This window comes from Bactrocera tryoni, chromosome 4 (assembly GCF_016617805.1).
Source record: "Bactrocera tryoni isolate S06 chromosome 4, CSIRO_BtryS06_freeze2, whole genome shotgun sequence".
Taxonomy (NCBI): Eukaryota; Metazoa; Arthropoda; class Insecta; order Diptera; family Tephritidae; genus Bactrocera; species Bactrocera tryoni.
Genome location: NC_052502.1, coordinates 11,870,674 through 11,892,855, shown reverse-complemented (window position 1 = coordinate 11,892,855; position 22,182 = coordinate 11,870,674). Strand labels below are relative to the sequence as shown.

At 37.5% G+C, this 22,182-nt stretch overlaps 4 protein-coding genes across 4 annotated transcripts in view; 3 read left to right on the top strand and 1 right to left on the bottom strand.

The window, feature by feature from the left end:
* The window catches only part of LOC120773665 (mucin-5AC), a 51,355-nt gene that overhangs the window by 8,314 nt on the left and 20,859 nt on the right, over positions 1-22,182 (bottom strand). The window lies entirely within an intron of this gene.
* LOC120773671 (4-nitrophenylphosphatase-like) lies at positions 746-7,291 on the top strand. The gene is made up of 4 exons (XM_040102696.1): positions 746-1,036; positions 2,316-2,450; positions 6,449-6,656; positions 6,750-7,291. Exons 1-4 carry the CDS (start codon positions 776-778, stop codon positions 7,070-7,072), a joined length of 927 nt encoding a protein of 308 aa, XP_039958630.1. The 5' UTR covers positions 746-775; the 3' UTR covers positions 7,073-7,291.
* On the top strand, positions 10,715-15,708 carry LOC120773666 (4-nitrophenylphosphatase-like). Its single transcript, XM_040102688.1, has 4 exons — positions 10,715-11,027; positions 11,225-11,359; positions 14,979-15,186; positions 15,245-15,708. Exons 1-4 carry the CDS (start codon positions 10,767-10,769, stop codon positions 15,565-15,567), a joined length of 927 nt encoding a protein of 308 aa, XP_039958622.1. The 5' UTR covers positions 10,715-10,766; the 3' UTR covers positions 15,568-15,708.
* LOC120773668 (4-nitrophenylphosphatase-like) lies at positions 18,080-20,027 on the top strand. Its single transcript, XM_040102691.1, has 4 exons — positions 18,080-18,381; positions 18,575-18,709; positions 19,420-19,627; positions 19,700-20,027. The coding sequence occupies exons 1-4, from the start codon at positions 18,121-18,123 to the stop codon at positions 20,020-20,022; spliced, it is 927 nt and encodes a 308-aa protein (XP_039958625.1). The 5' UTR covers positions 18,080-18,120; the 3' UTR covers positions 20,023-20,027.

The following is a 22,182-nucleotide window of genomic DNA, read 5'->3' as shown; positions in this document are numbered from 1 at the left end:
GATGGTTTGATATCACCTGTGCTCGGACGAACTCATCAAAAACTAAATTCAATACCAAAGAATGTTCTTTCGAATGATAATAAACATCCCCCATTAAATTTGATGTTTCTATGTTTTTTCTTTAAAAAAATAAGACTCATCGAAATGGATCGCCCTTTAGTGCCTCAGTTTTCGATATATTGATCTGAAATTTTGCACACGTCCTTTTGTCATCAAGAAGCTGCACATTTGTCACAGCCGCCGATATTAGACCCCTATATCATATAGCTGTCATACAAACTGAACGATCAAAATCAAGTTCTTAGAGGAGAAATTTTTTCTTTGACAATGAATCTTCACAACAATTTTAGTTGCTATAAGAAATGCAACTGTGAAGGGTTTTATAGCATCGTTTCAGTCGAAGTCATCGTTTGGTCTTGCTTTTTTTGGAATAAAGTTGAAATAACAAATTTCAAATAAAACGGTTATTAATTCTGTTGAACAGTGTTCAGTCGCTGCAACTGTAGAAATTAAGTTCTATAGTTAGTATATAATTCAGTTATTAAAAAAAATTTCCAACGTTTCATAAGAAGTATGTTTTCTTTGCTGTGGGTTTATTAATCACCTTTATCCCAAAGTGACTTCGCCAATAAAAATTATTTACGTGCTTTCATACATACATATATAGCGCAAAAATGCGTCAACAAAATTTAGTCTTATATAAATGCATTGTGAGATGAAATCTTTAGTTATACTTTATCTAAGGCACGCGTGGGTGGCGGATCGTTGTACAATTATGTCTGCTCGTAAAATACCGCATATTTTGAAGCTCTCCGCGCAGGAGCAGAAGGAGTTCGTCAACTCCTTCGACGTCGTGATGTGTGATTGTGATGGTGTTATGTGGATGATTGCGGCACCGCTGCCCGGTTCAGGTGAAGCGGTGAATGCACTGAAGGCGGGTGGCAAGCAAGTGCTCTTTGTGACCAACAACAGCATGCGCTCAGACGATGAATACGTGAAGCTGTTCGGCGGGATCGGAGTGAAGGATTTTCAAACGGTGAGCCACACTATTTTTCTGTGGTTAGTTGGCGTTGTGTGAGAAAAAGCGGACTAAGGTCCGGATCTGCCATGGTTAAAGTACAGTGTGTGCCCCATTCGGTGGTTAAGTTCAAGTGAAGATGACATATTAATAATACATTTGTCGAAAAATTAGTGTTCTAATTGAGGGTTCTATCCACTTGCTCGTCAGAAAAAACGCGTACTACTTGACAAATGCCAGGAGGACCTCCAAGAAAAAAAAATGTTTCTGTCTGTGGGGAAGATTTTCCAGCTTAAAGTTATCTCTAATAGCTGAGAACAAGTCATCATCGAAGTACTGGTCAAAGTTTTGGTTTTTAAATAAAAGTGGATTTTTGTGAAAAATTTGTAGAGAGTGGCTTAAAAAATCGATTTTATTATTAAAAATAGTTTTCTTTAGATAATTGCCCGAAAAATATGCTCTGAATATTGTCTGAAAACAGCAGTTTTGGGAGCCAATTATACTCGCATTATTTATAAATTAAAAAATCTTAAAAATACGCTTGTATCCAGAAAATATAGTTTCAACTTAACAATTTTTTACAATATTCTCGACTATATCTACATCCGATATATACTACTGTGATCAAATTGATAGGTGAATTCTGTCAATTTCATATCCTTCAAAGTAATCCCCTTCCGCAACAATACACTTATAGTATGTATGCCAACGAATTTTCCAGTCATTTTAGCACTTGGAAAAATCCTCCGCTTCGATTCAGCTTTTATATCCTCAATTGAGTCAAAACGGTGATCTCGGAGTGATCATGTGAATTTGCTAAATTTAATAGATAGAAGTTACCTGAAGGTAAATCAAGCGGATGCAGTGGTTGCGGCACGTTATTAATTGAAAATCTGGAGATATGATCACGAATAACCAATGCAGTATGAGATGGTGCATTATCACACTTCTTCGTTCTATAAATTCAGACATATGTAGTAAAAATCGAAGAATTCACTGTTAGAGTCACACAAAGCGACGCGTATCTCAAATACCAACCAATACTTTGACGTGAAATTTAGAATAGATGTCACTAACAGTGCTACCAACTTTCAGTAAAAAACATTTACCGATTCGAAAAACACGCGAAGTATAAATTAAAAATTAAAAATTCACCTTTCTATTTGATCACAGTAGTATGCAAGGCAAAAAAATCGAGTTTTTTAACTTCCCAAGTGGATGTGACCCCTTAAAAATCTTTTTCTTGGATATGTGCATATGTTTGCTAATAAATTATTTGCTTCTTTACTTCAATCAGAACGACATTATACATCCAATTAAGTCCATGTTGTACTATATAAAGAAGCATAATATAAAGGAGCCGGTTTTCTCATTATGCAGTCCCCCCAGTACTAGAATGCTTCGTAAAGAGGGCGTAGATGTGAGGACTTTGGTAAGTATAATAATTTTTCAAGCAAATGTATGTATGTACATATATATATATTGCCTTATTATATATACATTATATATATATGTATGTAGTATATACATATATGTATGTATATTAGGGTATTTTTTTTTGAACTATTAATTTTTTTCAGTCCCGTCACGAAATTTCCTTGGAAATACCCTAAAAAAATTCCCTGAAAATGTTAGCCCTTAATATTAACACTAAGAACTGAACCAAGGCCTGTAAAAATTTTCCATAGAAAATACACTACAATCGTGAGTTTTTATCTTTAAATTCCCACAGATCAGAGGTATTTTATGGCATCGCTTTGACTTTAGACGCATATTTCTCAGAATTGTTCACTCTACAAAAGTGCTCAGTGCAATAAAGTCTTAACTCACACCAGCGAGGTAGTACGGGGCTCTAAACCCGATTTTTCCAAGAATTTCGCATTTTTTTGTATATATCTCGTAAATGACAGGAGCTATAGAAAAAATGTAAATGACAAATTTGTAGGAAATTTTATTTGCTATAAAAAAGGTTCGAGGTCAAAATCGCTATCATTAATACTTCTCGAGATATTCAGCTTTATAAGTAAGGCTTTATAGAATTTTTATAGATGGCATGTATTAAAAAGAAGAAGATGTATTAAAAAAGCTATGAAATGTAATGTAAAATCTTAGTTTCATTAAAATATCACACATTTTGACCGATATTATGTTGAGCAAAAAATAGTAAGACACTGTTCATAATGTTAAAATTTTTAATTTATTTTTTAAAACCTATGTCGTCCCCTTCAAAGTTCCGGCCTTATTCAAATAGTATTGCTTGATGACAGTTTGGAAGGAAATCGGAATGCACGCCACCGCGATAATCGAAGAAAACTTTCAACCTTACTTCTTAATGTGGGCTTTCGGCTTCGGCTCACATTTGCCACGATATTACGCCGATTGATCGTCTGTTTCCGGATCGTAAGCGTAGATACAAGAAAGCAGTGTTTTACAGACATTAACGCGACACTGTTTTCTCGAAAAAATTGACATAGTGCACGTTTCGGCACCAGAAATTTGATTGCGCACACAAAATTTAATGGAACTTCTTTGTTGAATAATTTCGCTCATTGTAAAAATCGCCGAATGCAATTTATGTACTTCAGAAAGACAAGCGTATACTAAACACTGATGATTAATTTGACATTTGACACAGATGTCACTAACAGTCATACAAACGTAAAAAAAACTTGACTTATTCGGTAGAAGGGGCATGACAAGTTAAAGTCTGAAGTGGATAATTTTTTAAATGAGATTGCATAACTTGAAGGCACTATTTATGTAAAGTTTTCTTCCGATAAATCCATAGGATGAAATTTAAAATTGTAATATACGGGAAGTTGGCGTGGTTGTATAAGGTGCCTTCTAAAGTAAACAGGACTTTTTGAATCAAGCGCCCCCTGGTGGCGCCAGTGGTGGTCGACTGGTGCGCTATCGATTGTCCAGTGAGAATTTCTTGATATTTCATGGATTGGAAGTGAAGTTATTGCGTTTTAAGTGTGAGTATGTTTGTGTTATCGGTGCGAAAATGAGCTTCGAACAAAGAGCCAACATTCAATTTTGTTTTAAAATTAGTAAAACCTTTACCGAAACATTTCAATTGATGAAACAAGTTTATGGCGATGATTGCCTATCCCTTAGCAGAGTGCACGCGTGGTTTCAACGTTTTCAAAGTGGTCGTGAGGACATAAATGGCGATCAACATGTGGGCCAATCAAAATCCGTGATCACCGGAAATTCCATCGAAATTGTGCGTGAATTCACCAAAAATCAGCCGAAATCATCATTAAAATTCATGGAAATGGAATTGAACATCTCCAAAACAACGATTTATCGCATTTTGACCGAACAATTGGGCTTACGAAAGGTGTGTGTACGGTTTGTTCCGCACAAATTGACTGACGACCAAAAATTGCTCGGAATCCAAAATTCGAAGGACCAAATGTTTGAACTAAAATCACATTTTAACCATTAACCACTCCCCGTATTCACCTGATATGGCACCGTGCGACTATTTCCTGTTCGGAAGAATGCATTTGCCCATGAAAGAAAAGCGTTATGCAGACGTAGAGGCCATTCAAAAAGCTTGTACCGGCCAACGAGCTAAACACTCGCAATCTGTCATAAGCTGCATTTAGTACGTGTGACCCCACCTCTGCTGGCCTCTAAACCCGCCTAATTCAATATAGTAAAGCTGAGTGAACCGATAATTTTGTGGTTTGCCTTTTTCAATGTCACAAGTTTATACAAATAGTTTGGTTATCATGTTTTCTATCTAATGTTGATAAAGACGACTTTGTACAGATTTATATCTTTAGATACTTAATGCGTCTCTTTCGTGACACTGTCACACTTGATTTTCTATTTGATTCGTATTTGTTTTGCAGCGAGTAAAACACTAGTCACCGTTAATAGTGTTCTCTTCAGAATTTCATAAAATTGAGTAAAACTCTCATGATTTTTGCGATTATTTGCGTACCTACTTATATAAGACGTGATATATAGATGTGATGTCAGAATAGAAAAATACCAAGTCCTTATCAAGATACAGTAAATTGCAATTATGTTCATACATAAAAATTTTGGAATAGAGAAATAACCCGCAAGTAAAATTTTGTAGTATAAAAAACCGGTTTCCGTTTGAAACTCATTACTACCATATATGGTATACAAGGTCTGTCGCAAAAGAAACAGAACTTTTTAAATATAACTGTTTCTGGTGGCGCCACCTATTGGTGGGTATATGAAATAAAAAGTTTGATCTCTTGTTGACATTTCGTAAAAATTTTAAGACAATTGGATAACTACAATCGATGTTATCGATCAAAAAGTGACAGCAGCTTTTGATCATCGGTCGTAAAATGCAAAGAGCAAATATTAAATTTTGTTTTAAACTTGAGAAAACGTTTACTGAAACATTTCAAATGATGAAAAAAGTTTATGGTGATCAGTGCCTATCCCGTAGTAATGTGCATGAGTGGTTTAAGCGATTCCAAGAAGGTCGTGAGGACCTCTGTGACGATCAGAAGTCGGTCGTCTTCAGAAGTCAAAAATAAAGACTATGCTGGTTTGTTTTTACGATTCCGAGATGTTATGAAGCGTCTTTCGTCACGCATTCGTCGTGCTCGACCACAATATCGTAAGGCAGGGTCCTGGCGCCTGTTGCACGATAATACGCCGTGTCATCGGTAGACGCTTGTCACTGATTTTTTGACAAAAAACTCCGTATTAACCATTAATCACTCACCCTCCTCACCTGATCTGGCACCCTGTGATTTTTACCTATTTGGAAAACTTCATTTGCCCATGAAAGAACACTGGTTTCAGGACATTTCAGCTATTCAAAAGGCGACGACCGATATTCTCAAGAGCATTCCGAAAAATGACCTTAAACACTCATTTGAAATGCTAACCGGGCTAAACGCTGTATCGAAGCACAAAAAATATAACTTTTGAAAAATATTAATTTTTTGTTGTTTTTTTTTAACAGTCCTGTTTATTTTGCGACAGACCTTGTATATGTACATATCTTCACTGTGTTCCGAAAATATAATCTTGGAAGAGTTTATTTGTATGGAATCAAGAAGCCATGTGCACGAGGTCCCTCTCCATGACAGCCAGTCAATAACAATTATCGGAGCTAGATATGGAACTACTCAAACCCTATTATCTAGGAAGCATTCCCCGAAACTATTTGACCAAAGCTACTCGAAACTACTTGACCAAAAAATCTTTTATTAAATCCATGTAAAAGGCGTATAATAACGACAAGAATTTAAGGTTTAGACTTTTTTATCAAACATTTTCATAGAAATCAATCACCATGCAAACCTATTAAGCCTTCCTATGACATATTCTTGCCTAAACTCAATTTAGGAAAATACAAATTCTGAAAACTTGTAAATTATTGTGTTGGTTTCTAAAACTTTTGTCTCTTTTTCATTCCTTAAGGATACCACTGAAGAAATTACACCCAATAATTTGGGAAGAATTACAGAACCGGAAGCAAGAATGGGCGCTGTTTTGTATGATATCAAATTGGATTTAACTTATCCGCAAATAGCAGCGGCCACACGATATCTAGCAGACAAGGATTGTCCGTTTATTGCCGGTGGTACAGATTGGTTATTACCGATGACGAAAGAGCTAACCTTACCAGGTATGTTTCCCAGCCAAACACGCATATATAATTACACCGATTTTATATATGTTTATAAGATTTAAAATGAACTCATTTTATATTTGTCTATAGGATTTTGCGATATCCTCGACACACTTAAACGCTTTACAGGACGAGAACCGATAATAATTAGCAAACCGGCAGTTTTGCTTGGAGAAATTTTGAAGGACATCTATAAATTGGCCGATCCCAAGCGTTGTCTGTTTGTTGGCGATTCTCTCACGCACGATGTGCGCTTCGGACTGAATTGTGGCTTCCAAACCTTGCTCGTATTGAGCGGCAGCACACCCATAGAGCAAATGTGGCAAGCAAAAGCGGAGGATCAGCCTCATTTTTATGCGGATAGCATGGCCGATTTTGTAAAATTATATGCTAATATCAGGAAAAATGCTTAGAAGTTAATATTTGTAGCACAAATTTTATTTTTGTTAGGTAATATAGTGCGATTGAAAATATTTTTTATTAACTAGAAATATTTTATGCATTCAACGGATTATACGCAAAGTTACTGCTTAAGACTTCTAAGTGAAAATATATTTAAATAATATAAAATTATAATATGTGATCAAAATTGTCCCGGACTGAGCAATATAAACTTCGTAATCAAACCGAAACGACAAATTTTATTTCTTAGATTGTTATAACTTGTTTATACTAGGTATCTGTTGGAGTAAAGTTTGATTTCTATGTGTATGTCAATTAGTGTGTTTAGCAGCTTGAAATTTGCTAAAGAAGCGTTGAAAATGTTGCAGAACTGTTTCTGAGGGTCCACTTTTTCACGAACACAGCTATTTGAGCGGTATAAAGCATTTAGTGAAGGCTTAGAAGTCATCGAAAACTTGTCTCAAGCGAGTCGTCTATCTAACTTTGTCAATGACGATAACATCGAAAAAGTTAAAGACACAATACTTGAAACTCGAAGTATTGGAATCAAGAGATAGTACAGTATCTCAACATCTCTTAAGGATCAACTCAACCATTTTGGTTAATGTTTAGGGTACAAAGCGTGTCAGTCGAGACCTAAATCGTTGCAAACACGATGTTGAGTTAAAGTCGCAAAAACGATGCTTGATAATGTAGCTTAGGACCCTACATTATCAAAAGCATTGAATGAACTTAGAATAAGAAATCGTAAGCCATTCAAAACTCTAAACTTTTTCATAAATTTTCTTTTTCAAATTATACCTAAAAATACTGGAAAAGTAAAAATATTACCTAAAAACTAAATATGTCTAACTGAAATCAAATTTTACAAATTCGATAAAGAAAGATCCAAATCCCTCATAAATGTAAAATAAAGATTTTGAAACTTCCGGTTGCCTTTATACCCCTATATATCGGTCGATAGGTGAGTTATGTATCTTAATGAAACTCAGAGAGCTTCCTTTTTGTTGCTATGCCGAAATTGGGCCTTCCGACTGGCTTTATGTATGCCATATACATATATTGGTTAAAACGTCAGATAAAAGATAAGATAAATTCATACAATGGCTGCATGGAAACGAGTATAATAGAGTAATGCCATAAGTTACCCACCTCGGTATCAGCGGCATCACCAAGTCACCTTGTGCTAAGCCCCAGTGAAATTAGAGCTAACTGCAAAGCTTGTAAAAAAGGCATCTTAGCCTTAGGAACTCCGTCTTCGCGTTTTACTACTGGAGATGGTTAGCTTCGCTAGGCTACCATTAGTTCTTGAGCTATCGCAAGACCCTTTTGATTTGAAGTGGATCGGTAGTGATCTAGTGAGCTCTTCGCTCTCCGTAATATTGGCCTTGAAAAGTCCCCGGCCTGACATTTAGATGGCCTTGCTATGATTTTAGTTAGCTCTAACTTTCAGAAAGCGCGCGTGTTAATTTAACAGCTGTCGGATCATTACTTTATGAATTATATCATTTTGAGTGCAACGACTTTTATTATTTTGAAAAAAAAAAATGGTTAAAAAGAAACTTCATAATATGATATTATGTTGATAAAATATTGGATTTTGAAGGGAAAAATACAGTTGCAGCAAAAACTTGGCTTAATGACTAGTTACCGGAAACGGCGCCACGAAAATCAATAATAAAGCATTGATATGCTAAGTTTAGACGTGGTTTCAAAAAAGTTGGACGCCACAAAATAATTTGGGATGACCGTAAAGTGCAGTTGTTCAAGATAGCAGGCACTCTAAAAATACCAACTGATCGTGTACATCATCATATCATTCACGATGATTTGGGTTTGAGGAAGCTCTGTGCAAAGTGGGTACTGGCTCAAGCTCACTTTTGACAAAAACAACGGCGAATTGATGATTCAGAGCAGTGTACGTCCCTACAGATAGCAAAACGAAACGCTTTGAACCGTTTAAATCCTTTGGCATGAACGTTATTTTTTCTCTTGACAGGTCACAACCTACTGGATACTTGTAGAAAGTGCAGAGAAGTTGGCATAAGAGAGACGCTGGCACGCCTCCCATGCATATCTATAGAAGAACTCGTTTTAAGTATCTAGGAGCTTCGGAGTTCAAGGGAGCTAGTCCCAAATACCAGTATCAAACGTTGATGTCTACGTCGCTTTTAAAGTTCGCAAAAAACATTGACGTGTTGTATGACGAATAATTCACCTCAAACTAGACTGAACTTCCATCTGGCATTACTAAGGAACTAAGGACCTGTAGCTGTACGTGTGGCGTGATAGCCGGCCAGTACAACCTAACCTAACCTAAGGTTGGTCTTTCAGTATAAGTTTTCATTTTCACTACACAACGATTTACTCAAATCTATTAAACATCCAAAGAAAATAAGAAAATAGTCCTGTGTGATTTATATGGGAAATCATAAATCACAATGCGCCAATTGTTAATATTAATATAAAGAGTTCGAACTTTATCGGATTTTTTTTCGTTTCGATGTTTTCACCGTATTTAACAAAATAAATTAATTTTTTTGGCCCACCCATGTGCATATTACTGTGTGTTATATGCGTCGCATTCCATTCACAAGTTCTTGTCTAGGTGCAGACATTACTCTCCTAACAAAAATGTACATCTGATACAACAATAATAAGCTTAGCGATATCTCAATTACTCGTTGCTTTTAGTATATCTCTGTTTGATTATTCGAATTCTATTTGTTTGCCCGATTCGTCTCTCTCCCAGGTTTGGCGAAAACAGTTAAAGAGAGTAAATAATGTATATATAAATAAAAATTGTTGAACAGTGTTAAGTGTCTGCCACTATAACAGCTGATTGCATAATGGTTACCATCTTTTCGCTCAACCGACGAGAGTTGTGAAAACATAAGCAAGATAGTCGAAAATAAAAAGAAAGCTATCAAAAATTTAGCTAAAGAATGTGTCTCAGCAGAAATTAATATAGTTTATTTAATGCTACAAAGAGAGTCTAATAAATCAGATAGTGAATGGAGGAAGATTTAACTACTAGTAGTTCCATTTATATGGACTCTAATGGAATGGAATTGATAGCTATAACATTGACCAAATTCCCATATAGATTTTACCAAAGTAGTAAAACTAATTTAGTATCACATACTTGTATATGCATCTCCAAATCCTTTAGATCTAAAAGCTTTTAAATTTTAAAATTAAACAGATATAGTCAATCTCATTGCAATTCTTCTACAATTTTCAATTCATTCCTATGCAGAGCAATTTTTTTAAGGAAATGTATCTCGTTTGGGAGAATAATTAAATTGCTTTTTGAAATTAGAAACTTTTGAGAAAATTTTCAAGAAAACATTAAGGAATCATAACTAGACTACAATTAACCGACTTTTTAACTTTATTACAATAAAAGAAACAAGACGTCTTCAGAAATACGTTAGTTCAAATATTAATTATAGTAAACGTACTAGTAGTATAACACAGTACGTAGTCTAAAGTTAAAATTTTTCTTTGCATCAGAAATACTTTGCTGAGCAGTGTTAATTAGTAGCGTTCAGCTCTAATGAGCACAATGAAGCTAATCAAAAATATGAATGCATACACATGAGTCAAATGAGTTCTAGTATAAATAAATGGAATTGTGCGAAGAATAGTTTAGTGAGAATTTGTCTGAGCCACGCGTGAGTGTTAGTGGATCGTCGCACGATCATGTCTGCCCGCAAAGTATCGCATATTTTGAAGCTCTCGGCTGAGGAGCAGAGGGAGTTCGTCAACACCTTCGATGTAGTGTTGTGTGATTGTGACGGTGTTATGTGGATGGTTTCTGCTTCGCTCCCACGGACGGGTGAAGCGGTGAATGCGCTGAAAGATAATGGCAAGCAAGTGTTTTTTGTGTCCAATAACAGTGTGCGCTTGGATGAAGAGTACGTGAATAAGTTCACCAGGATCGGAGTGAAGGATTTTCAAGCGGTAAGTCGGACTACTTTTGTGTGAGACATATTGTCCTACAGTACGCATAATAAACACCTGGCTTGGTGTTGGAGTTCAAGTGAAAATTATGAATTTATGAGAAAAATGTCAGAAATAATTGATTTAGTTGAAAACCCTTTTTCTTGGATATGTACATATTTTTGCTAATAAATTGCATTTTTCTTTACTTCAACTAGAATGACATTATGCATCCAGTAAAGGCCATGTTGTACTATATAAAGAAGCATAATATAAAGCAGCCGGTTTTCTCTTTATGCAGTGGACAGAGTAATGAAACGCTTCGTCGGGAAGGCGTAGACGTGAGAACTTTGGTATGTAGGTATTAAGAATATTCAATCAACAAAACTGAATTATTTTCTTATTTACTGTCATTCTTTGGCTAGCAATCACACTTCATGTTGATAAAGAAGAAAGATCGACCTACTTACCAAACACTGAAGAATTGAATATGTATACTTGTTTATTTTTTTCATAAAATATCCGGCATTTGATAGAGATTTGTCTTACCGCACTTTTATCGCCGTATAATTAAGATGTAAACAGCACTAATAGGGCTCTCTTCAGAGTTTCACAAAATTGAGTAAATAAGCGCGTAAGCGGCGTCTACGCCAATAAAGAAGAAGAAGATGTAAAGCTACCATGACGCATATTTAATATATGTTCATACATACATACATATAGGCAGTTATTTCAAAGTGGGAACAATGCCATGTTATGACTATGAAATACCAATTGCGCTAGGCTATTTTTATCATTATTATATCGGGTGATTTTTTTGAGGTTAGGATTTTCATGCATTAGTATTTGACAGATCACGTGGGATTTCAGACATGGTGTCAAAGAGAAAGATGCTCAGTATGCTTTGACATTTCATCATGAATAGACTTACTAACGAGCAACGCTTGCAAATCATTGAATTTTATTACCAAAATCAGTGTTCGGTTCGAAATGTGTTTCGCGCTTTACGTCCGATTTATGGTCTACATAATCGACCAAGTGAGCAAACAATTAATGCGATTGTGACCAAGTTTCGCACTCAGTTTACTTTATTGGACATTAAACCAACCACACGAATGCGTACAGTGCGTACAGAAGAGAATATTGCGTCTGTTTCTGAGAGTGTGGCTAAAGACCGTGAAATGTCGATTCGTCGCCGTTCGCGGCAATTGGGTTTGTGTTATTCGACCACATGGAAGATTTTACGCAAAGATCTTGGTGTAAAACCGTATAAAATACAGCTCGCGCAAGAACTGAAGCCGAACGATCTGCCACAACGTCGAATTTTCAGTGAATGGGCCCTAGAAAAGTTGGCAGAAAATCCGCTTTTTTATCGACAAATTTTGTTCAGCGATGAGGCTCATTTCTGGTTGAATGGACCCGTAAGTTGGCCACCAAGATCATGCGATTTAACGCCTTTAGACTATTTTTTGTGGGGCTACGTCAAGTCTAAAGTCTACAGAAATAAGCCAGCAACTATTCCAGCTTTGGAAGACAACATTTCCGAAGAAATTCGGGCTATTCCGGCCGAAATGCTCGAAAAAGTTGCCCAAAATTGGACTTTCCGAATGGACCACCTAAGACGCAGCCGCGGTCAACATTTAAATGAAATTATCTTCAAAAAGTAAATGTCATGAACCAATCTAACGTTTCAAATAAAGAACCGATGAGATTTTGCAAATTTTATGCGTTTTTTTTTAAAAAAAAGTTATCAAGCTCTTAAAAAATCACCCGATATATGTAGGTTTATAGAAAGGTGTCTATATGACCGCGTTCTGTCAACCAGTTTGGTTACGACAGCTGCTTAAGTCGGCACACCTCAGTCATTACGTTGCGATTTTTACAAAGGATAAAAATATCGAACAAAGAATTTGTCTCAAATTTTGTATTTCTAACCAAATTTTGTGTGTGGAGTCGTTGCAAATGATGGAAAAGGCATAGGTGATTCAGTTTTATCAAAAACGTAAGCATACGAGTGATACAAAACCTTCAAAGACGTTTGAGAGATCGTTGTATACATACTCGTTCTGGACGACCTTCGACCTTTTCAACTGATGAAAATATTAAAAAAGTGAAGGAGCTTGAAAATCGTCCGGCAAGTGTTGGAGAGATGGTAAGAGAGCTCAACATCTATCGCGAGTCCGTTCGAATGATTTTGTTGGATATTTTGTGTATGAAACATGTTCTTGCTCGACTCGTTCCGATAAAGCTGAATTTTTTCTCAAAAATAGTACCGTAAACAGGTCTCTTTGGACATGCGTGATCGTGCGAATTCCGATTCTACATTCATGGAGAGCATTATAACTGCCGATGAGGCGTTGATTTATGAGTCAACTAGTCAACAACCATTGGCTTGGAGGAAAAAACGAGCCGAAACCAAAAAAAAAAATGCGTCAAAGTCGCTCAAAAATCAAGGTGTTGCTAATTCTTTCTTTCGATATTCGTTGTTTGGTGTATCATGAATTTGTTACGGAGGGACAGAGAGTCAATTAGGAGTTCTATTTGCTCGTATTGAGGCGTTTACGTGAGAACATCCGTCGAAATTGTGGAAGAATAATTCATGGATTTCATACCATGATAATGCACCTTCGCATCGAGCCACGATTGTGACCGAATTTAAAGTGAAAACCGCTATGAATACCATTGGTAAAACACCGTATTGAATTACTTGTTGCAGAATATTGGAGGCAAATGCCGAAGCTAATTTCACGCATTCACATGAAAGTTACAGGGTTTGTCCGGAAAGTAATAGGACTGATTTTCTTCCGCCGCGACTGTACTTTGGAGCGTGCGCCCACAGACTGGATTCGGTAGAGGAAATTCCTTAATAACGAACGAGCGCCTGGCCAGTTGTTTTCGAGCACCTGGAGAGCCAGGACAAACATTTTCGAGTGACGTGTTTCTGTGAGTGGTGCAAGCCGAAAATTGAGCGGTCGTTAGAGCAGAGGTATGCGATTAAATTATGTGTGAAACTCGGTAAATCTGCGACAGACACGTTTGATATGATCAAGAAAGTAGCAAGAAGTGGTGTGGCTCCAGGTTTTTTGGAAGGCCGGGAAGAGGACGCCGCCATCTCCTCTCCCAAAAAAGGGAAGAATAAGCAAATCCAAAGTGAAAACGATGCTCATTGTCTTTTTTGACATCAAAGGCATCGTCCACCATGAATTTGTTCCACCTCGACAAACCGTCAACGCCAAGTTTTAAGTGGAAGTCCTCAAGAGGTTCAAACGAAGGGTCAATCGGGTCCGATAAGACATCGTAGCCGATTGGAAGCTGCACCACGACAACACCCCGCCTCACACCGTCTTTCTTGTGAACAGTTACCTAACCAAGGCCGGCATCCCAACGCTTCCGCTTACGCCCTACACTCCAGATGTGGCCCTCCCGGACTTTTTTGTCTCCTTGCCTGAAAAGATCGATGAAAGGCAAGTATTTTGAAACGACAGAGAGGAACCAAGCAGCATGCATCTCGGTTCTCAAGGCTTTTCCGGAGAATGCCTTCCGTGATGCCTGCAATGCTTAGAAATCGCGCTGGCAGCGCTACATCGACGCAGAAGGAGCCTATTTTGATAGTTTTTAAAGATTGGTAAAGATTGGTTCAATAAGTTCTTTTAAATCGACTTAGTCTTATTACTTTCTGGATATTCCCTGTAGAAGCTTTATAAAACAAGTAATCACTAAGAAGAGTATTATCAGATAATATTTTATTAAAGGCATTCACAAAAATTTAATGTTTATTTGAAAGCCTCCTTTGAAGCCACATAAATGTATAGATTTAATCAGTTTCATAACATTAAATCACCACTCATACCTATTAGGCCGTCCTTTGGCATATTCTTGCCTTACCTCTATTTGATAGAATAAAAATTTTGAGACTTTTTGAAATTGTTGTCATAATTTGTATAACCGGGTTCTTTTTTTTCATTACTTTAGGTCACTAAGGAAGACGTTGAAATCGCCACTTTGGATAAAATCACAAGACCGGAACAAAAAATGGGCGCGGTTTTGTATGATATCAATTTGAATCTGACTTATGCGCAAATAGCAGCGGCCACAAGATATCTAGCGGACAAAGACTGTCATTTTATTGCCGGTGGTACAGATTGGTTATTACCGATAACGGCAGATCTAACCTTACCAGGTATGTTTCACACCCACAAACGCTTATATAATAACACCGATTTTATATTTGTCTTTAGGATTTTGCGATTTCCTTGACACTCTTAAGCGGTTCTCAGGACGCGAGCCGACAATCGTAAGCAAACCGGCGGTTTTGCTTGGTGAAATTTTGAAGGACGTCTATAAATTGGCCGATCCCAAGCGTTGTCTCTTTGTTGGCGATTCTCTGACGCACGACATACGTTTCGGTCTGAAGTGTGGCTTCCAAACCTTGCTCGTTTTGAGCGGCAGTACACCTATAGAGGAAATGTGGCAAGCAAGTGCGGAGGATCAGCCTCATTTTTACGCGGATAGCATAGTAGATTTTATAGAATTGTATGCTAATATAAATAAAAATACGTAAGACTCTATTTTTTATGTATACTATGAAGGAAAACATAAACTGAATTAAATTTGTAAGCGCAACTTTCCTATATAGTTTATAAGTTTTTCTGATATTCTAATCAGTGGAAAATTCAATAAATTAAAGATCCTTAAAACTCGATCCAAGCTTTATTAATTTAAAAATTGTGTATATACCCGAAACTAACCTTTTATATATTGGGTATGCCTATAACTATATTCGCGCAGTTTGTCACTTAACCGCCCGGTTGGTTTGCCTTGATCTGCTCATACTTGAAGAAATTTGTCGACTTACGGTGAGGAATCGTGTAATGTGGTCTGTCACACGTGTGACACAAACCACCTGAAGAACACTCCTACCTCACATGCATATACGACAGACAATTGAGGGAGTGCTCAAGTGCCTGGGCGACTCGCTGGCGTTGTGTCGGTGACAACCCTTTAAAAAGTACACAATGTTTTGGACGGTGTTTCCGGCTACACAAAGGGTATCGGATGCGATGCGGTTCGGCTGGTGGGGATGGTGTTGATCCGGCTGCTCGAGAGCCACTACTAGAAGCCGTGGTCGATGCAGTGGCATTGATTGGCCGTGGTGTTGAAGTAGGCCCAGTGCGTAACCCATTGGTAGCCGACCGAACGGTTGGTGTTGGTGGTGTATGACATAACTTGTTTAACATTCCTTTGTTCTAATAGTCCGAGCATGGAATGGAAAGCTGCTGTGCAAATTGACGGTGAACATGCTCCAGCTGTTCTCTATTGATATCGATTGGCGGACGAAAAAGTTTGAATATGAGAAACTGGAAATATTACTCGATGAAGCTTATTAGCCAGTCAAATCAGCGGAAAGGCCTAATACATATTGCGCCAAGGTAATGCTCTATATTTGGTGTGATCAGAAGAACGTGTTGTATTATGAGCTCCTAAAACAGTGTCAAATCATTAATAGGGAACGCTACCGACAACAGCTGATCAAATTGAAGCGATCGATTGCCGAAAATCGCCCGAAACTTGCAACTAGACACGTGTCAATAATTTTCTATGAGGGTAACTCTCGGTCTCAAGTGGAAAGACCGGTTCACATCAGGACAGGGTATCAAAAATTGGCTTGATTCATTATTTTCCGACAAGGAATGGGCAAATGTTATAGCTTCAGATGAGCAATATATTATATAATACTAGTTCACTTGTTTTTTCGAAATAATAATTATAATATTAGCAGTTTTTTCATAAGTAAACTTTTTCAATTAACTTGTGCAGTATATATATTATTTCATTAAAGCCATATTAGATACACTATAAATTGCACTCATAAACCGGCTAATTTTATCTTTAGAGCAAAACCTAAACACGTTGGAGGGTCAGAAATCACACGGAGCTAAATCAAGCGAAAGCGGTGGTTGCGGAACGATATTGATTGAAGATTTGGTAAAAAACTCACTAGGAATCAATGCTGTATGCGACGGTGCTGTTTTTCGAACAAATGAAGTGATTTTGGATTAAATCGTACTTTCATTTTTCTTAGGTCCAAAATGGGTTTCACTGATCGTTCCGATACTTTAACGATGTTAGTAAGATCGCTGACTCTGAATCGTCGATTCTCAAGCATCAATTCGTTTATTTTTTTGACTTGTCGATCATCAGTTCAGTCGTCAGCGCGTTCTCGTCCCTCTTTGAATAATTTGTACCAATCAAAAATACTTTCTCGCACAAATTGAAGGCCGATATTCAAACGACCACCAATTATCAACAGCAGCGGTTTCTGGTGCCGAAGTAATGCAAAAAGCTAATGAGTTTGCCTGACATATCCAAAACACCTTCATTCCTAACGAATTCAATGAGTGATTCAGTCAAAACCAATCATCAGGTTATGACAGAATTAATGCAATAGCCCTCAAAAGCGCTTCCAGGTGACGTAATCATCATGATCGTGAAGCTCTTTAATGGTAAGCTCAGACTCTGTTCCCGACTCAGTGTAAATGTGCTGAGGAAAATTTGATTCCAAGATCTGGTAAATCGGAGAATCAGGTGAATTCATATCGACCGATTAGCCTACTCGGTAGTAAATTCGAAAATATTTGTAAGAACGACGCAGACTTTTGCCTTTGCTGAAAGATAGGGAAATCATCAGCTTAGCTTCAGAAAGTTTCTTGGCACAATTGAGCAAAGCGACCGAGTGGAACACTTTCTAAAGGATGCCACGGAAAATTGTAAATACTATTCTACAGTTTTCCTTGCTATCCGTTAAGTGTTTGACAAGGTCTTGCACGTAGACCTAATATAGAAGTTAAAGGGCTGACCCCACACTGATTAACTCTAACTTCACAATTACGGCAGCCTATGTGGATGACACTGCACTACAGTTTTTTTGTGAAGTAGTCTTTATTTATAATGCTGTTCAAATAAAAGATAAGAGTGCATAACCATGTAAAACAAATATTTATGAAGCCACTTGCGGCAAATTCATTCGTATATAAATAATTAGAACTCTGCGAAGAATAGTTTAGTGTGAAAGTGTTTGAGCCAGACAAGTCAGTTAGTGGATCGTCGCACGATCATGTCTGCCCGCAAAGTATCCCATATTTTGAAGCTCTCGGCTGAGGAGCAGAAGGAGTTCGTCAACTCCTTTGATGTGGTGATGTGTGATTGTGACGGTGTTATGTGGATGATTGCGGCACCGCTGCCTAGAACCGGTGAAGCAGTGAATGCGCTGAAGGATGATGGCAAGCGGGTGTTCTTTGTGTCCAATAACAGTGAGCGGCCAGAGGAAGAGTATGTGAATAATTTCACCAGTATCGGAGTGAAGGATTTTCAAGCGGTAAAACGCGCTGTTTTTGAATGTGTGTGTTTGTATTTGTGTATGAGACACATCGTCCTCCGGCGCGGATAATAGACACCTGTCAAGGAGTTCGAAGAAGTGTAGAAAAGAGAGTGAACTAGTTGAAAAACTTGTTTCTTGGATATGTGCAGGTGTTGGCTAATACATTTGTTTGTTTATTTCGTTCAACTAGAACCACATTATGCATCCAGCTAAGTCCATGTTGTACTATATAAAGAAGCACAATATAAAGCAGCCGGTATTCTCAACATGTAGTGCCAATAGTAATGATGTGCTTCGTCGTGGAGGCGTAGATGTGAGGACTTTGGTAGGTAATAACTGAACCAAGTATAAAATACCACTCCCCGTTATAGCCCCTATGGATGAACAAATAATTTTGGTACTGGGAAACAACCCATCTGTAAATTGTTAACGTATTAAAAACCTGTCTCCATCTGAAACTCATTGCTAGATTCCGAAAATATAATCTTTGAAGAGTTAAAATATAGTACATGTGTAGAATATGGGAGGCATTTGCCCGAAGTTCATCTACTCCATTCACAAGACAGTCAGATTGTTGTACTCAAATTAGCACCCTGTTATCTAATTCTACATCTTGAGTTCCAGAAAGTTTATTATCAGAGAGTCTTTTAATTTCTGATATATTTTCTCAAATTTATTTAGAAAACTACAAACTAAACATTTTTTTTTAAACTTGTGGTGTTTAATGACGCAATACATTTTTCGGAGTTGTTATTTTTGACAGCTGTTACCTGATTTATACCCATTTTGACTTGCTAAATCGAAACGAACAGACTTACTCCAAAACCTCCTATAAATTTATTACCAAAATTATTTGTTCATAGGCTTTCGAAATCACATAACTATATAACTGTATAATGAGTTTCATAAGATTCCTTTTCTAAACAGCCTTCACTGACATATTCTCACCTAAACTATATTTTTCACAAAATTTCTGAGACTTTTTAAATTGTTGTGTTAACTTGTATTACTTTCAACTCTTTTTCATTCCTTAAGGACGTCAAAGAAGGCGTTCGACTTTCCAATTTGAAAAAAATCACGGAACCGGAACAAAAAATGGGCGCTGTTTTGTTTGACGTCAACTGCGATTTAAATTATGTGCAAATGACAGCGGCCACGCGATATCTAGCAGATAAAGATTGTGATTTTCTTTTGGGTGCTCCGGATCCGACAGTTAAGCTGGAAACAGGTCAAATGATTCCAAGTTCGTTTCCCACACACGAAATATATACAAATATCAGACACTTAATTTTGTCGATTTAATGTTTGTTTTTAGCTTTTTATGATTTGTACCTCGTTCTTAAGCGCGTAACGGGACGAGAGGCGACAATAGTTGGCAAACCGGCGGTTTTGCTTGGTGAAATTTTGAAGGACATCTATAAATTGGACGATCCCAAACGTTGTTTGTTTGTTGGAGATTCTCTGGCGGTCGATATACCGTTCGGTCTGAATTGTGGCTTCCAAACCTTGCTTGTATTGAGCGGCTACACACCGATAGAGGACATGTGGCAAGCAAGTGAGGAGGATCAGCCTCATTTTTATGCGGATAGCTTGGCAGATTTTATAGAGTTATATGCGAATTTAAATAAAAATGCTTAAAAATCTATTTTGCTCCTATTTCGTGTGCCGCTTCTGAATAAAGATTTTAAATACATCTTTCCTATATAGTTTGTAAGTTATACTGCTTTTCTAGGTATCGATTCAATTATCGTCGCACTCGCGACTTGACTCTCACGTCACTGGTGAAAGTCATAACTTCGAAGGAAATTGAGAAATAAAATCCTCTCTCGACCAACAAAGACCAAATTCTACAAGTCATTCATCATACCCCGTCCTGCTATATGGTGCAGAGACATGGACAATAACAACATCTGATGAGTAGGCGTTACGAGTTTTCGAGAGAAAGGTTCAGCGGAAGACTTATGGTTCTTTGCGCATTTTCAACAGCGAATACCGCAGTCGATGGAACGATACGATATATTTCAACGACATTGACATAGTTCATTGAATTAAGAGACAGCGGCTACGCTGGCTAGGTCATCTTGTCCGAATGGATGAAACCACTCCAGTACTGAAGGTTTTCGACGCAGTACCCACGGGGGAAAACTTTATTACTTGCTAAGGTGTTTTCACGAAACTCGCCACATTTTATCCACCAATAAATCTCAGATCGAATCGATATAACCGTTGTCAGAAATGCTTCTAGAATGCTACAAAAAAGACGGTTTTGCATCGTATTGTAATTGGTGATGAAAAATGGATCCATTACGAGAACCCTTAACGCAAAAAATCATATGAAATCTGACCAACCAGCCAAATCAACGGCAATGCCGAATATCCATGACGCCAAGGTAATGCTCTATATTTAATGTGATCAGCAGAATGTGTTGTATTATGAGCTCCTTAAAGAGTGCGAAATCATTAATGATGAACCCTACCGACAACAGCTAGCCAAACTGAAACAAGCAATTGCCGAAAAGCGCCTAGAATCCGCGTCTAGACACGTGACAATAATTTCCCATCATGACAACGCTCGACCTCATGTCGCAAGACTGGTTAAAAACTATTTGAAAAACAACGACTGCAAAGTTTTGCCTCACCCGCCTTATAGCCCAGACCTTGACTCTTCTGACTAACTAATATTGGGGCCGATGCGGAACGCCCTCGACGCACAGGGTACATAAAATTGTCTTGATTCATTACTTTCCGACAAGGAATGGGAAAATGTTGTATAATACTATTTCACGTGTTTTTTCGAAATAATAATTATAATATTAGCAGCTTTGCAAAAGTAAACTTTTTTACTGCGTCAATTAACTTGTGCAGTATATAAATTACTTCATTAAAGCCATATTAAATACGCTATTAAGTGCACTCATAAGCCGACTAATTTAAACTTTGCAGCAAAGCCTAAACACGTTGCTACTAGCAGTGAACTACTTAAATAGATATATAGTATATACAGAAGATCCTGGCCACGCCTTGCTGTGGCTAAATTTGGACTAAAATTTTAACATGATTTTACAAAATGAAAATTACTGATACAAAATTTTTTCGAGATGATATTAAGCAATATATAAATGTTTAATTTCTTTCAATTCTTGGTTAATCCGTAGCCAGCCTACTGAAGAATAATAGCGGCATCTCGTATACTACGCTAAGCAAAAAATAGTAAGTCTTTGTTCATTATTTTAAAATTCTTTCATTTTTACTTTAAAATCTATATCGTCCCCCTCAAAGTAATCCCCCTTGGCCCCAATACACTTGTGCCAACGTTTTTTTCCAATTCCCGAAAAAGTTGTTAAAGTCAATTTCTGGAATAGCCTTCAATGCGCGTAGCGTTCACGTTTAATGTCTTCAATTGACTCAAAACAGTTTCGCCAGAGCAATCGTTTGAGTTTGAGAAGAATCAGTGCAGTATGCGACGGTGCATTATCTTCTACTTCTTTACTGGGGTAGACACCGCTTAGGCGATTATAGCTGAGTTACCAATAGCGCGCTGGTCATTTCTTCATTTCGCAAGGTGGCTCCTTCTCCACCTGGTCTTTCCAACGGAGTTGAGGTCTTCCTCTTTCTCTGCTTCCCCCGGCGGGTATTGCGTTGAATACGTACAGAGCAGCGCAGCTGCTGTCTCTTAATTCGTTGAAATAAGTATGTCAATGGCGTCGTATATCTCTCATATAGCTCATCGTTCCGTCGAATGCGATATTCGTCGTGGCTAACGCGCAAAGGACCATAAATCTTCCGCAGAACCTTTGT